The sequence below is a fragment of the Amblyomma mixtum genome, chromosome 3 (genome assembly GCF_055824585.1).
Source record: "Amblyomma mixtum isolate Tamu chromosome 3, ASM5582458v1, whole genome shotgun sequence".
Classification (NCBI taxonomy): Eukaryota; Metazoa; Arthropoda; class Arachnida; order Ixodida; family Ixodidae; genus Amblyomma; species Amblyomma mixtum.
In genome coordinates this window covers 360,132,439-360,149,408 of record NC_143014.1, presented here as the reverse complement: position 1 = coordinate 360,149,408, position 16,970 = coordinate 360,132,439, and the positions used below count along the sequence as shown (strand labels likewise).

Genomic DNA, 16,970 nt, shown 5'->3' with positions numbered 1-16,970 from the left:
GGCCATCTGGAACCAATGCACAGTGGCTCGCCGTCGGCTCCAGCGACCACCGCAGCGAGTATCAGTGTATCACGAACTGTTCAGCGCGCTTGTTTCCCGAGGGTCGAAAGGAGAAGACCTTGACGCTACCAGGGGGTTATTAGACATCTCGCGGGGAAGTGAGGGGCCAGGAGAGGAGGAGAGAGCGGTCTAATCTTGCACATCTCCAATGGTGCAAAGCTTCTTCCACAAAGCCGGGCTAGGGGAGATACAGGGAGAGGGGGACGGAAGGTTGTCGGTTGCGGCGTCCCAAAGCAGACGATATGATCCAAGCGCAAAGGGTCACGGAGCACCACGCAAGCTGTTATCTTTCCCGACTTTCAGTAGGCGCGCTCCCAGCTGCAGGGTGGGTGTCTTGTCGAACACTGCTCGTATTCTCCGGTGTGTGTGTGTGTCAAACGCGGCGAGCAGCGCGCGGCGAACGGTTCAGTATAGACGTCTTTGCGGGAGCGCCCTTCCGGAGTTGAAGCTTCTTGGCTCGCGGCTCGACGAGCATTTCGACGGTCGCAATGGACAGTCTGCCGCGATATCCGTACGAGCCTCTCAACGAGGAAATCATTAGGCTCTTGGGTACGCCAAAGCCAAGCGTCAAAGGTAAGTGTTCTACTGCTTCTGTTGATGTTTGGTGCTTGTGAAAAAGTGCTTGTCATAGCAAATTCATGGGGGCAATTTCTCACGTCCGCGACGCATACGGCAACGCCGCGAAGTAACGCGGGAGGGAGAAACAACAACACTTTATTTAATATTTGATGTTCCGAAAGCTAGGCCCATTGTCTATAGTGTCTGCCCCACTATTTTTAGCCCTGCTGTAGTTGTAACTAATGTGTTTAACCACAATCGGCCGGTCTGCCAGAGAAGCTGTCGGTGCAGTCCGCCGCACAGGTCCCAAAGCCAAGAGAGATCTTCCCGATTGTGGCAGTTATGTTCTTCGATGTGGGGTAATACCGTAAAATATGTTAAGTGGGAAGTACCTCATTGAGCAATTGACATTTTGGAAAAGGTCTTGAGAAATGTATGCGAAGTTCTCTTTTATGCTTGTGCCGATCCTTTCTGCCTGGAAAGTAAGTTTTTTAACACTAACTGAAGGGGAGCAGTCGATCCTAAATGACGGTGAATTAGTACAAAGAAACGTAACACATCGCTTACTTACAAATTGCGTTTTATTCAGAATGCCACTCGTTTAGCCAATATATGCTGAAACTTCAGATATTTGAAAAATTAAATATTTGCATATAAAACGCTCAGAACCTCAGAACTCAGAATCATCATTTTACTCGGTGGAAATAATTTTCTCAAAACCGACTTTTGAGCTGTCCTACAATGTTTAGGACACTGGGTAAATTCGCTACCTGTTGCGTGTGGTAAGGCTTCAGGCAGCTACGTATACGCAGTCACTGTTACGCACATTTAATGACCCCCTGGGAGAATTGGAGTGAACTGAACTCACTACTCATTAATCCCTCAAATACAAAAAGCCGCCCTCTTCAGTCCTCGAGAGCGTGTGATGCCAAATGGCAAAGAATGGTCACAAAATTTTGTTGGCAAAGACTGTTTTTACTGATTTTAAATGCATTAATCAAAAGGTTTATACAAAAATATATCTTTAAAGCGTTATTGCACGGGTGCAGAAGAAAACTGAGGGCTTTCTTGCAATCCTCAACGTTTTATAATACATGCACAACAATTGGAATCATTCTAAATTCATTCGTTACGAAATAGCGAAGCGATGAGTGACAGGAAATGCACAAAAAGTGAGACCTGAGAAAATCAACCTTGAAGTTTATTCCATCGTTTGCCTCGTTCAGCGTCTCGTTTGCTTTTGGTCAGAGAAATGCGGCACTGCAACCAGCGAAAGCTCCGATCTCTTCAGATAATGGTGGTACTAAGACATTGGTGGGCTCCGTCGCCGGAAACCCGAGGAAGTCGCGACGCGTCCGCACAATCAGAAGAAGCACGACTCGCTTAAAATTTACGACTACGATAAATAAATAAAAGCAACGTCGTTTCCTGAATTTCCACTCCATATTTCCCTATAATTTTTCGCCGCGAGACAGACGAAGACACGAGGGTAACCAAAAGAAACGAAAAATAAAATGAAGAATATAACATTTTGACGACACTGGGCATTTCATTTGCCGGGTCCCGACTTAAGCGGGTGGCGTTCTACCTGAAACTCAGTTGTAAGCCAGCGTTGTGCTAGGTCTTTACGTGGCCCTCGAGCCGTTGCGCTGTTTTCACCATCAAGTAATTTGTGTGGGAAGGCGAGTGTGCACTTGACATATATCGGAGAGCTTTGCGGACCGCACTACACATGGAAAGCTGTGGACTGCGTTGCTAACAAAGACCACTCCATCACGTACGCGCACATAACTTGAGCGTGACGTCACAGCGCGCTCGCTGCTACGGCGGCCATGTTTGTGAACGACGTGGCTTTCGCACGCGCTTCGAGACCTGGTTAAAGAAGTATAGACACCTAAGTTTGGCAGGGGGGGGGGGGGGGGGTTCTCCTTAGTAATGAGGCGTAAGGCATTATTATGCACAGAATATCACATGGTATCCTCTTACGACTGCTAAAAAATTTATCATCGAATTTCTTTCCTCGTGCTGTTTCAGTTACGGTTTCAACAGCCGAACGATGACTGCAACGTCAGTGATGTTATAGGTCACATGAGGCATGGAAAAACTGCAATAATAATCGGTGCTTCTACATTCGTTGTCATTCCGGCTCTTGAAGGCTGGCTTCAGCACTGTAGTCAATTAACACCATGAAGCAGCGATTATATGGACGTTCTTCCATGCCTCACGTCACCTATAACCTCTCTTTGACGTCACAGCCATCGCTCGGCTGTTGAAACCGAAACAGCATGGCAAAAAAATTTTATTATCAATTATTTAGCGGTCTTAGCCTGATACCACATGGTGATTCATGTATCGTAGTGTCTTCCGCATCATTATAGAGAAGAAAACATACCACCAAAATTAGGTGTCTATACTGCTTCAACACTTTTGCGTGAAAAAAAAAACAGCATAAAAGCTAGAGAAAGGGAGGCTGGACCATCAACGCTTTGCCAGACTTAACTCCAGTTCAGAGAAATGAAAGGGAGCTAAATGCCCCAAGGAAAAAAAAGGAAAATCAGAGCAGTAAAATAAAAAACAAAACTAAAAAGAAGAAACAAAAGGCACATCATAGTCAAAGTCACAGGCAAATAGACAAAGCAGAGCGTGCAAGGCACGACGAAAAAAAAATGAGAAAACCAGTCACATTATACTCAAGGTCTCAGTAACAATCAGAGACAAAGCACAGTGCGCAGGCCACGACGGAAATCAGGGAAGTAAAAACAAGATCAAAACAAAACAAGACAAAACCAAAGTCGCAACGTAGTCAAGGTCACAGCCAAAGCACAGTGTACAGGCCACGACGGAAGACGCCGATGGTAGGAGCGCGTTTTCTGCGTAATTGGTCGGCAGGGCGAGACCGTCGACTCCTCGCGTTGCGCCAGCCTGTTCCCAGACAATACTCGGCGTCATTTTAAGCTTCTGGGTGTTTTCTGCCAACTTTGAGGCCCTCGAATGAAAGCTTACAGATGGTTACAATCGTGCATACCTACTTCTCCATAGTGCGTGGATGGCGAGCTTGTCAGCAGAGCAACTCGAGGAACACAGTGCTCCTGTTTGGACCTTTCAGCGCAGAATATACCTACCCACAGGGTGGTGGGCAACCTGTCCACGAAACCCGATTTTACGAAGTTTTCGTCTCGATCTAACGAACAAATTTTGAATCCCTGACAAGCATGAACCCCAAATAACGAAACAAACGACCACTAAACCCGATTTAACGAAGCTTTCTCTGAAGAAAGAAGCGAAATAAAGAGCTTACTTCTCACCTTATTTGTCCACGATGTCTCGCAGCCTGTTGGCAGCGTGCCAGCAGTAAACATCTAGGCGCACAAGTCACGCCCCGATGTCCATGACATCACTGCAAGCTGCGTCGCTGCATGGTGGCGCTTCCCACCTTGGCTGCGAATCCGTTTTTCCAGATGCAACTTCAACGCGCAAGCGATTCAGGCCGCGCTCGCAGATTTTGCATGCGCGAAGGCGCAGGTAGCTTTTGGCTGCCGCTACGTTACGATTGTAGATTTCGAAAGGTGTAAAAGTACCTTGCTCGATTTTACGAATTTCCCGATTTAACGAAATAATTCGTAGCTGCTCTTCGCTTCGTTAAATCAGGTTTTAACTGTAAACGTTTTAATATGTAGCTCCTCCGTAAATCTGCGCGTTTGATGACGCAGGGTTTTTTGAACGGCCGCAAGACGGCAGTGCTGCAGAGGGCGCCGCAGTTCCCGAGCAGAGTCTGAAGACGCCCAGTGGCCGCGCGATTCGGGGTCGCCGTGATCCTGGAAAGCGAGAGGCTGCCTGCCTGCAGATGGAAGAGAATCCGGGTGAATATATGCACGCGCTATACATGTTCCTTTCCTTACAGTTCCAGTAGCAACGTGCGGACGTCCGAGGTGAACTGAAAGTATCTCTGCCCCCTCCCCTCTCCCTCTCGACCAGGGGCGTAGCCAAAAGGGGGAGCCCCCCCCCCCCCCCCCCCCCTGATTTTTTTTCAAACTGACACCGACCGCAGCATGGCCCCAGTACATATCGCGACTTCTGCTACCATAGTTTTGTTCTGCCCGGATCGTCTGTCTTTCCGTGTGTAAAGTTTACTATCTGTGATTGCGCAGATGTTTATTTGCCTTGTTTGGCGCGTTATATAGAGCGACTTTTGCTTAGATACGTAGATTTAGTGGAGACGTATGCGTGTATTCAAATATCTATTTGCGAGGTTTTGTGTATACATAGAGTGACTTTGTTTCCAGTGACACTTTTTTGTCCTTTATATTTTGCAGAATTCCTCATTTATACATGTGCTCGCTGTTGCGACTAAATTTCGGTGCAATTACTCGCAATACATGACCGGTGACAGCTGCTGCTGCGCAGTGCACTGGAACGAAGGACAGCATTTTTGAGATTTTTCCCTGGCCATTGGATATGTGCAAAAATGTAAAGGTTCTTGGATGACAGAGATACATTAAAATATTAGTCCTCTACTTGCCAATTCCATGAGCTCTACGTTTTTCACATCAGCGTCATGCACTGCTTTGCTGGTTTCGGAATGATATAGTTCTAGACTTCGTGTGATATTTTCTTGACTTTTATTAAGTATGCCAAAACATGGAATCATTGGTATCAGTTATTTCTGCCACGATTTTTAAGATATTTGATCCCTTCACCAATTCTATGAAGAGGCCGCGCTGCAACGCTAGCCCCCCGCCCCCCTTAGCAGGACAACGCTATCGAATTATTGCTCTCGGCAAAAAAAAGATTCTCTGTCTCTTTCTGGGTATGTAAACGTTCCACCAGGCGAAAAAGACGCCTTCATGGCTGAGAGACCTGAATTCAAAAAATTTTCCGCCACGTGTGGGATACTCCCTGTCCTCCCCCAGTCAGCGGCGAACATCACGAGGCGATCCGCGTGAGCCACCAGGGAGCGGTGGAGGACACACCCGCCTCCCCTTTTCCTTTTCCTGGATGCCAGGAGAAAGGGAGCAAACACTGCCCAAGGGAGAGCGAACGATTTCCACCCCGAGCAGCAATCGGGAGGCAGTAAAACGCGCCGATATACCGTCGGGAGAGAAAGAGGTTCTTGATGATGATGTAGGAAGGGGGGTCGAGGCGCGTTCAACTGCCTCCTCTAAGTGAGGGAATCACCGCCGTTGCGCCTCGTTGAGGAAATGGGATGTATAGAATGGTGATGTAAAGGGTCCGGGTGAAAGACAAGTGAAGCACGGCCAAGTGCAGGACAAGACGCGAGACCAGGGGAGCACGGGTCTCAGGTAGGGAGAGCGAGTCAAACGCTGTCCGGAACGAGGTCGGCCAGAGCCTGTAGACGCCGCGGAGGAAGCGGGGTGCGTAGTCTACGAGAGGAGCGAGCGGCCGAACCGGCCGCCTTCGCGCGCCAGGAGAGGTGGACGGGCCTCTGGAGAGGCGCGGCCTCTCATTGGAGGAGAGATTGGACGAATCCCAAGCGAGCGGAGTCGCGCGCGGGAGCCGCGGAAGCGGTGCGCCGAGGCGAAAGCCTGTTGAGGTGACCCCCACGTGGAGGCAATTACCAGGCTGAGCGCCCCGCATTTCCCCCCCTCCCCCAGCGCCTACCGCGGCAAACAATAATCACTATTATTATTAAAGCCTGGCGAGTAAGAGCGGGCAGGAATGCGCGCTGTGAAAAATAATTTCAGAGCCGTGCTCGTAAGCACGTCTGGTCAAAAAATGTGAGGACCAGTTTGAATGCGCGTCGTATTTCGTCGCGTGGTCCTTTAGGAAAGAGGATGTCATTCAAACATGCACATGGTAGACGGAGATCGCGAAAGCCATCGCGGCGAGTCTGCCGCGGGGCATCGAAAGACTGGCAGTCACAGAGGAGATGCGCAAGGGTTTCAATGGAACCGCAATTCTGGCAGAAAGCATCGAGTGCCAGTGTCGCGGAGGCGGAAAAGGCGCTCAGCTGTCCAAACACAACCTATGCGCATTCTAAGGAGAGTCGCGCGCTCACGAATGCCGAAGTCACTGAAGGGTCATTCCACGCCAAACGTCCCAGACTTTGCGCTCGGCCATCTCCAATTTGTTCAAGAAAATTCACGGAAACTTATCCCAATGTGTGTATTGAAAGCATGGTATATTTTTGCTGCAAAAAATTTACTCGCGTGGTGAGCGCAATTTCAACATTTGGAAAAGGCGAGAAAATAGGCACTGCTCAAGAATTCATAAAAAATTGAATATTTCAGAAAACACTCCACATTTTTTTCAGCGACATCTACACAGATTCTGGCTTTCGATATAATCCTGAGTATGCAGCTTTATTTATTATAAACATTTAACATTTTTAAAAAATTGAAAGAGAAAGTGAAAAATGTTTCATTTTTGTCGTTTTTTTTAATATGAACTTTCTCCGGGAAATTCGGAAATAGCTTTTTTGCTTCTCTAGATGTCTAGTATCTATAACAAATGTTACAGGTAACGAAATTGGGAACATAGAAGTAAAAAAAAATACTAAAGTTGCAAAAAAGTGCGTTTTGGGCTAAAACACTCGCCAATTTCACACTGAGGTGGTCCTAGTAAAAATACAAACAATACCGGGTTGCGTAGCACTGTTTATTGTCTTGCATTTCTGAAATTTTAATCGTGGTAATTTTTGTTTTAAGCGAGAAAATAATTATTGAAGTTGAGTTCTTGCGCCGCATGCTGCGTCGTGTCTTGGCGCCTCTTCACCGCAGAACACGACACTGTGACGAGACGAAACACAGAGTTTTGTTCTTAAGTGTGGTTTTCACTGCAGGCAAGCATAGGAACACTGAACAGTCTTTACAGGTATGCGAGGGAAAAGAATTTCTTAACGCTTCCGGGGCGAACATACTCCAGTGAGCTAGTTGTGCGGTGGGGTCCTGTCACGGTCAGTCATTTTTGTCGTCGCCATGACAGACGTGAGCACCAGCGTAAGAGCTTCTACGACGCCGATCTGGATATGATAAGGACGATCCGTTGCTGAAGCAATCCGCGACGCAGTAGCACCACGTGGTACCTAACCCTTGCGGCCGTCAGAGGCTCAAGCCCGATTGTTTTTGATGTGATGTCTTTGTTTTATTTGCTTTAATCGGTGCGAGTTCTGCCTTATTCGTGCGCAGAAATGGGCTTTATAACTACAAATTCTTCTGTGCATGAGCAGGACGTAAGGCCAGTTCGTAGCCTGAAAGGTGATGTTGGCTTGAAGTAATGAAAACTCCGTGTTCCCTAGACAGAGACCGCTGAGCGGAATCTTGGAGCGAGCTGAATTCGTTTTTCTTCAACCATTTCTTTTGGCACCCAAAGGATCACAATACCTTTGATGTTATTTTTGGCCCAGGTAAATAGCTCATAGGGTGTCATGATTTGGTCGTTGTAGGGGCTTTGAAGGCTCGCCCTTGCTGCCAAACGTTTCCCGGTGCCCCCAACTCCATCACAAGCACTCTTTCCGCGGGAAGTTGCAAAGAAATTCCACTCAGCGCAAATGCCGAAGTCGTTTTCGTGTTGACAGAGGTTGGCGAAATTTTTCTTGTTCTTGTACTGCGATGATGCTCCGTCAGAGAAGTAATGAATATTTGAAATTTGTGGAAAGTCTTGCTTCAGTATCTTGATTACTTCATCCTGAAATACAGAAACGGCCACCGTGTCGTGGTCTAGACAATCAGCCTGCAACGCCGGCTGGTCGTTCCCTCTTCGTGGTCCATGCGAGATAGCACGCTGAATACCCTCGTTTTTTTTTATCTTGATTTCCCCGCACCAAAGCCAGTCTGCTCGAACTTCAAAAGAAGCGAAAACGATCTCGTTTACAGATTAACCACACCCTCGCCGACTGCCACGCAATATCCTCTTTAGCTCCAGCCCTAAAAATTCCCGACAGCAAGCGACGGGAACGGAAGTTCTTATCTGGCCATAAGTATCGTGCCATGCCAGGTGTCGTGTTCTGCGGTGAAGAGGCGTCAAGACACGACGCAGCATGCGGCGCAATAGCTTAACTTCGAAAATTCTTTTCTCGCTTAAAACAAAAATTACTTCAATGAAAATTTCAGAAATGCAAGGGAAAAAAAAGTGCTACGCAGTTCGCCGTTGTTTTTCTTTTTACTAGGACCACCTCAAGGTGAAATTGGCGAGTGCTTTTGGCTCAAAACGCACTTTTTTGCAACTTTAGTATTTTTTTTACTTCTATGTTGCCAATTTCGTCACCTGTAACATTTGTTATAGATACTAGACATCTAGAGAAGCAAAAAAGCTATTTCCGAATTTCCCGGAGAAAGTTCATATTTAAAAAAAACGACAAAAAATGAAACATTTTCACTTTTTCTTTCAATTTTTTAAAAATGTTTATGATAAATAAAGCTGCATACTCAGGATTATATCGAAAGCCAGAATCTGTGTAGATGTCGCTGAAAAAATTGTGGAGTGTTTTCTGAAATATTCAATTTTTTTTATGAATTCTTGAGCAGTGCCTATTTTATCGCCTTTTCCAAATGTTCAAATTGCGCTCACCATGCGAGTAAATTTTTTACCGCAAAAATATGCCAGGCTTTCAATACACACATTGGGATAAGTTTCCGTGAATTTTCTTGACAAATTAGAGATGGTCGAGCGCAACGTCTGGGACGTTTGGCGTGGATGACCCTAATGCGAACTGTTATGGCGACGCATTCGACACTTCCAACTAGTAAGTCATTCACAGGAATTAGGGAATGGGGGAGAGAGGCACGCACATAAATTGCAGCGCGTGGTGCGCCAGGTGGATGAGTGGGGTCAGTGCAGGGAGAATCCGCGCACTCTGTGGCACTGGTGTAAGACACATAGCCAGGTAGGCTCACTTCTCCCTCTGCCGCGTAGGTTTCCTGCAATGCGAGCACATCGAAGGAGCGGAGAGAGGAGGCAAGTTCGGCTTGTCGGCGGCGGAGGGAACGACAGTTCCATTGAAGTATCCGCGGCCGGGGCGTAGGTGGGGTGCTAGCCGTTATGCAGGAGTGCCTGATGTGCGGCGAGAGCCGCTGCACACAACTGACGCGCTGGCGAAGACTCTGGGAGCCCTTCCATGAGAGCTCTTACTGCAGAGGAGAGTGCAGCGATGACAGTGTCACGCTGGTCATGCTGGGTGCGAAATGGTGGGGGGGGGGGGGGGGGGGGCGTGTGTCCAACGACAATGTCGCGGAAACAGCGAGCGCCCGCGGACGAAGCCGAAGCATAGTTGGGTGCAGCGCCAGTGTTGGTTGCAAGTGGGAGAGCTGCTAAGTTGCGTGCAGCGTCGTGCGAAGGTGTGGTGTTGTCATGCACGTCAAGGATGGCAGTAGGCTTTTCGTTGGTGTGACGAATGGCCTTGATAGCTTCTTGTCTCGTGAGAGGCTTGTCAGAAGAGGCGAGAAGTGTGGCAATACGACGCTCTTCTTGCCAGCGAGGGCAACGAGGCTCATTGCAGGCGTGCGTTCCCCGACAGTTTACGCAGTGGGGTTTAGGCGCCTCACATTGCGATGTGTGATGATCGCCGCCGCAGCGCAGGCAGCGAGGTTTCGCAGTACAGGCTGCAGTCGTATGGCCCAATGTGCCGCAGCGAAGACACTGTAATGGGCGAGGGAGGCGAGCGCGAACTGGGCCTCGGAGTTTGAAGAGACAAACTTCTTCGGGTGGTTTGGAGCCAGAAAAGCGAATAATAATATCGTCGCCACTTCGGTAGCAGCCTAGGACAGGGATCTTGCTTTCAATGCCTGCAGCAATTTCTTCGTCTGTCAGGGTGCGATCGACGCGGAAGATGCGGCCACTGCAGGTGCGTACGCCAGCTTCCTTGGCGCGAACTTTGATATTGCAAATGCTGTCAATGCCGAGCAGAGGTTCGAGACCGGCCGTGGGGTGAGCGTCGATGGCCATGACGTTACGGCGGAAATTAACGCGTACAGCCTTAACTCCGGGGAGTTTTGATAGCAGCGCAGCAATAGCATCTTTAGTTGTGCCGAGATAATTGGCCATTCTGCCGACAGGATGAAAGAGAATGGTAGGCACGGCAGTTTTCTTGCGGTGTTGGGGAGGCCCCGAAAGACCCGAGGCGCTTGGGGCGGCATTGAGGCCAGGTACAAGTTGTTGGGCGGCTTGAAAGCGGCGTTGTTTTTTGCGTCGTGGCTTGGCGTTTGGATGAGAGACGGGCCTCATTGTAGCCGAAGGGGGAGGGGATTGCCCCCAAGAGGGAGTGGGTCCGTCGCTTGTGTTGGGATTTGCGAGGGTGGCGTGGTTATAATCGTCGGCCGTGAAAGCGTCTTCAGTGGCGGACGGGGTTGTTGAAATAGGGGCAACAGTAGCGTTTCGGTCGCTCCTTTGTGAAGAACCTGAGTCACGAACGCCTGTGTTGACGACAGGGTTGGAAGCGAGCGCAGAATGCTCTTGCGGGCCCTGTGAGGGCGCGTTTGATTCATTGTAAGTGCTGCCGTGGTTAGCAGTTGGGAAGTGACGCGGCTGGGGAGCCTCATCGTGTGTTTGAGCTGTGTTGACAACTTGTAATGGCTCACCAATGTTGGCTGTGGTGAGGCCGCCAGGCGTGTTGCCGTCGAAGCGGCGCAGCCTGGGAGGATCGGGTGTCTCAGGCACATTGGCGCCAGACACACCGGATGCATCTTCCTGCTGCGAGGATGCATCAGGGAGGCCAGGTGAGCACTCATCGTGCTCACATGTGGGTGATGACGTCAGTCGAGCAGCACCGTCGACGAGGCGAGCTGCCTCTTCCTGGCACTGGGCGGTGGCCCGCACTTGAGCCTGGTGGATTAAGTTTTCCAGCAGGCGGGAGCGGCCGAGGCTGTTTGTTCGCCTATGTCGAGATAGGCGAGAGCGAATGCCATCTTCGTCGAGCTCGAAGAGGGCGGCGTCGTCTTGCATGTCTATTCAGACGACGTAGGCAACACCAAAGAAAAATAAAAATAGAAACACGGGGACATGACGTCCAGCCGTGTGGGGGTAAAAATAATTAAATGAAACTAAAAGAAGTTAAAATAAAGCTATAAGACTATACTGCACGAACGAACGGAACGGTTCGAAAGAGGCACGAACGGAACGGTTCGAAAGAAACGAAATCTATCTCTATTCACCCTTCTTTTCCCCCTCCTATCTGCACGCCGGCACGTTTTTTTTTTCTTAACAAAAATGCAGCATTGCGTCGCCTCTTTAAGTGTACGACTAGAGTTAACGTATATGCTACGAAGGGTAGCAGAGTCGCGCGTCTGTTTTCAAAACGCCGCTCGCGACTCCATTGGTAGAGCGCCATCACGTGGTGTCCAAGCAACCGTGAACTGTGGAGAAGGCGGCGCTCGGGACACTTCTGAAGCGAAGAGCTTCACTTCGCTAGTCAACACCGCTCTTCGCGTGAGCCGGCCTATGTCGAAGCACGAGTGACGTCACGCACGGTGCAGGCTACTGCGCATGTGGCTTTGATGTGCGCCGCCGCTTCTCCTCCTCGCCACCGTTTGACCTTTCGCCGCGGCCGTGCGCAGAGAGTAGTAGTAGTAGAAAACATTTATTCACAAAAAAGGTACATGGGTGTCGGCGCAGTGCGCATTTGAAAGGAGGCGTATATGAGGCGCGCTTGCCCATAGAACAGGCGCACGCTGCCGCGCGCTACGCGTCATCGTTTGACGTTCGCCGCAAGCGCGTGCTTATCGTGGAGGCCGGCTATATAACCGCTTGCCAGAGATTACGCGTGCGCATTCAACATGGAGCGCATTCAACATGGAAGGAGAAGAGAGTGACGCTACCGATACGGAAGTGCTAAGCATCACCGCAGCTTTTCGCTTCCAGATATACAGGCTTAACCTTAGCTAAGCCCCAGGCAATTTTTTTTATAATTCCCGACGCCGCCGCTGCAGTGAACTGGATTGACAGCCGGCCAAGTTCGAAGCGTATCCACTATCCAACCGCTGTTTACGTTCACTGCTGTTCCCGCGCGTAGCTCTCGCGTTTTTTTTGTTTTTTTTTGCTAAAAGTTCCATTGAGGTTTCTTTACCGAACACAGGCTGGACTTGCGGCTCTGCGCTTTTTCGTGTACGCTGTTTAAACGCTAAAACAGAGCTCTGCCGGTGCCTCTTCTGAGCACCCAAAGCACAAACGACCCATTGGCGCCGCATCGCGTACCGATCAGCCATCGTACACCTGCGTCCTCACAGTAAGCTATGTATGAGCAGAGCGAATGACTCACACGTAGCGAAACGAGAAGACAAAAAAAAAACTCCCACTGTCCACAAAATTGACGACTGCAGGCATTCAAACACCGAACACTGCACAAAGCTGCGCGCTGGAAAGATATCTGTGGAAAGACGGCAAGACGGAGACGGAGGAGCGCTCTGGCTGCGGTGCCGCCGTCAACAATAGAGCAGCCACCGAGCCTCCGTCGTGCGTCCGCGGTTCCACCAATTTGGTAACCCTTCGACCGGGGACAGGTGCACATGTCAAAGTAGCTACCCCGCGCCGGACACTCTGTGCTGGAGATTGAATGGCGCATCAGAAAGCTCAGCGAACTTCACACTGCCCTTAAGTTATCAGGTAAACAGTTCGGGGAAGGCGACTGTGGGATTCGGCTGCCGCCGCAGTTCACGGCGCCCGCTAGAAAGGGCAGCGCTTTTTCTTGACTATATTTTTTGACTGGGTTACGCAGTCAGCTGTTTCGATGCTCTTGATTTGTTTGCGATCAAGCGAAAAAGTGGTTTACAAACATCGGAAAAGCGCCCACGGTCGATCGATGATGTGCTAGGCATGTCGCCTGCAGAAACGGAGTGGGGCTTTGCCTCATAACTTCGGTAGCTTGACAGGCAAGATGGCGGACCTACGCGCAACTCTGCTCCCTTTGGTAGCATATACAGTAACTGTACGTACGACGCGACAGCGGTGGAGCTTCTTCGCACGTGATGTCGCACATCAGGAAGCTCAAAAACGGCGAACAGCACGTGACGAGGGCGGAATTTCGGCGCGCCGGAAGAACGGAAGTATCACGCGGACGGATTCGAGGGAAGCGCGCATCGGTTTCAGAGCCTTGCCGGAGCGCCAATGAAGACGCCTTCGATAAATAACCGAACAAAAAAAAAAGACCGCCACAACGCAGTCGTCGTTCTAAACGGCGCGTGACTGACTTACAAGCGCATCCGATAGCGGCCGCCGCCGCTCCGGCCTCGCGACGAAGCACGAAGCTCCGAAAACGAAACTAAGCAGCCAGGCTCTCTCAGTCTATCGCCGGGTGCCTGCCGGTCGTCAAAACACTTGCAGTTTCGAAAATACGCAGTTCAGATCTAGGGACGAATATTTGGGCGATCGGTTTGTCGAGCAAGTCATACCGCGACAAGACACCACTTCAGGAACCCGTCCATATTGACCGATGCCAGCCCCTCGGCTTACGAATAAACGAGCTCCGGAGGCCACATAGTCACGGACAGCTGGCCGGACTCAGGTGGTAGACCGGATTATATGAATTAACGTGGGTTGAGGAGTAGGAAAAAAAAATCTCTTCCTTTCCCGTAACCGAGAGTAGAGTAAGCATGAAATGTTTACGGGCCTAATGTCATCTAGGTGGACACCCGAACCGCACCGTACAGGAAGGGAGGAACGCCACCACCCGTTCAGCGCGATGCCTTGCCATTTGAAGGCAAGGTTTATGAGGAAAGGAAATGGCGCAGTAATTCTCTGCCATCTCGGTGGACAGCCGAACCACACCGTAATGGAAGGGAGGAACGCCACCACCCGTTCGGCGCGATGCCTTGCCCTTTGAACGCAGCGCTTCTCCCCCGGGCCCCTGTGCGCCTGCGCGGCTTTGCTTCGATGCGCGAAGCCCCTAAGAGATCACGTATGACAACGAAGTGTATCGTGGCATTTATGTGCTTTTTGCACGCGTTATTAGAAATCAGAAATTATGATTCCGTGCATTATCAAACGCACAGCGACTGATATCTTGATAAACATTGATGGCAGCAGTTATTTTTTGTGACTGCTTTGGAGACCAACCGGCGCTTGCATGCCGGTCGCGTAGGAGGGCTTAGAGAGTCTCGTTAAATCTCGTTAAGTCTCGTACGGTGCCCGGATGTTCTCGTTTCAGAGCCCGGATGAGTGGATTTCAGTGCCCGGATGATGGCTCTCGGTCTCGGCGTGACGTCACCACACTGCCGACAACGGGGGCTAAAAGCATTTCATGCTTAAAATTACAGATTACTGCAGGGGCCCGCATTGGGAGAATGCGATAGCACTGATGCCTCCTCGGCACTCGTCGCCTCTCTCTATCATTTTCGCTTTGCCAATTTTTGTTTGTTAATTTAACTACTTAATTAGCGTAATTACCTGATGGTTTAATTAGACATCGATTTATTGAGTGTGATTATACCTTCTTTTATTATTTCATTCAAATATATTGGTTTTCAAATTTGGCGCCGTGGTTCCATTCCCATCATCATCAGCCTGACTACACCCACTGCAGGGCAAAGGCCTCTCCCATGTCTCTCCAATTAACTCTGTCCTTTGCTAGTTGCCGCCACTGTATCCCCGCAAACTTCTTAATCTCATCCGCCCACCTAACTTTCTGCGTCCCCTGCTACGTTTGCTTTCTCTTGGAATCCACTCCGTTACGCTTAAGGACCAGCGGTTATCTTGCCTTCGCATTACATGCCCTGGCCAAGCCCACTTCTTCCTCTTGATTTCAACTAGGATGTCATTAATCCGCGCTTGTTCCCTCACCCACTCCGCCCTCTTCCGATCTCTTAACGTTACACCTATCATTTTCCTTTCCATAGCTCGCTGCGTTGTTCTTAACTTAAGCTGAACCCTCTTTGTTAGCCTCCACGTTTCTGCCCCATAGGTGAGTACCGGTAGGATACAGCTGTTATATACTTTTCTCTTCAGGGATATTGGTAAGCTACCATTCATGACCTGAGAGAACCTGCCATACGCGCTCCACCCCATTCTTATTCTTCTAGTTATTTCCCTCTCATGATCCGGATCTGCGGTCACTACCTGCCCTAAGTAGACATATTCTCTTACTACTTCCAGCACCTCGCTACCAATTGCCAACTGCTGTTCCCTTGCAAGGCTATTGAACATTACTTTGGTTTTCTGCATGTTAATTCTTAGCCACACCGTTCTACTTTGCCTGTATAGCTGATTGATCATGCTTTGCAGTTCTTGTCCTGAGTGGCTTAGCAAAGCAATGTCATCAGCCAATCGCAAATTACTCAGGTATTCTCCATTAACTCTTATCCCCAACTCTTCCCATTCCAGTCCCCGGAATACCTCCTGTAAGCAGGCAGCGAAGAGCATTGGCGAGATCGTGTCTTCCTGCCTGACACCTTTCCGTATTGGAATTTTATTGCTGACTTTATGGAGAACTATAGTAGCTGTGCAATCGTTATAAATATCTTCCAATATTTTCACATAGCACTCTTCCACACCCTGATTCCGCAATGCCTGCATGACAGCTAAGGTTTCCACTGAGTCGAATGCTTTCTCGTAATCAATGAAGGCTATATATAGGGGTTGGTTATATTCTGCGCATTTCTCTATCACCTGATTGATAGTGTGAATGTGGTCTATTGTCGAGTGTCCTTTACGAATGCCTGCCTGATCATTTGGTTGACTAAAGTCCAAGGTTGTCCTGACTCTATTAGCGATTACCTTAGTAAATACCTTGTAGGCACGGACAATAAGCTGATCGGTCTGTAATTCTTCAAGTTCTTGACGTCTCCTTTCTTATGAATTAAGATAATGTTAGCGTTCTTCCAAGCTTCTGGTATTCTCGAGGTCACAAGGCATTGCGTATACAGGGTGGCTAGTTTTTGTAGCACAATCTCTCCTCCGTCCTTCAGCAAATCTACTGTTACCTGATCCCCACCAGCTGCTTTCCCTCTTTGCATTGCTCCTAAGGCTTTCTTTACTTCCTCCTTCGTTACTGGCGGGATGTCCCATTGCTGTGCTCGACTGCCTCCCTCAGTAACTTGATGATTACATTCGCTACTGTATAGATTTGTGTACAACTCTTCGGCTAATTCAACTAACTTATCCATATTGCTGATGACATTGCCCTGTTTGTCTTTTAGCACATACATCTGGTTTTTACCTATGCCCAGTTTTCTCCTCACTAATTTTAGGCTACCTCCATTCCTTAGAGCATGCTCGATTTTCTCCATGTTAAACTTTCTTATGTCGGCTACCTTGCGCTTATTTATTAACTTAGATAGCTCTGCTAGTTCTATCCTGCCTGTAGAGTTAGACGTCCTCATGCTTTGACGTTTCATAATCAGATCTTTAGTCTCCTGAGATAGCTTGTTGGTATCCTGTCGAACTATCCTACCACCTACTTCTGCGGCGCA

General features: G+C 49.2%; 1 protein-coding gene across 1 annotated transcript in view; it reads left to right on the top strand.

Moving 5' to 3' along the window:
* Positions 1-548: 548 nt before the first annotated feature.
* The window catches only part of LOC149356510 (uncharacterized), a 64,443-nt gene continuing 48,021 nt past the window's right edge, over positions 549-16,970 (top strand). Inside the window, 2 exon segments of the mRNA XM_089576361.1 lie at positions 549-633; positions 4,317-4,478. Coding sequence (XP_089432487.1) covers positions 549-633; positions 4,317-4,478 — 247 coding nt within the window.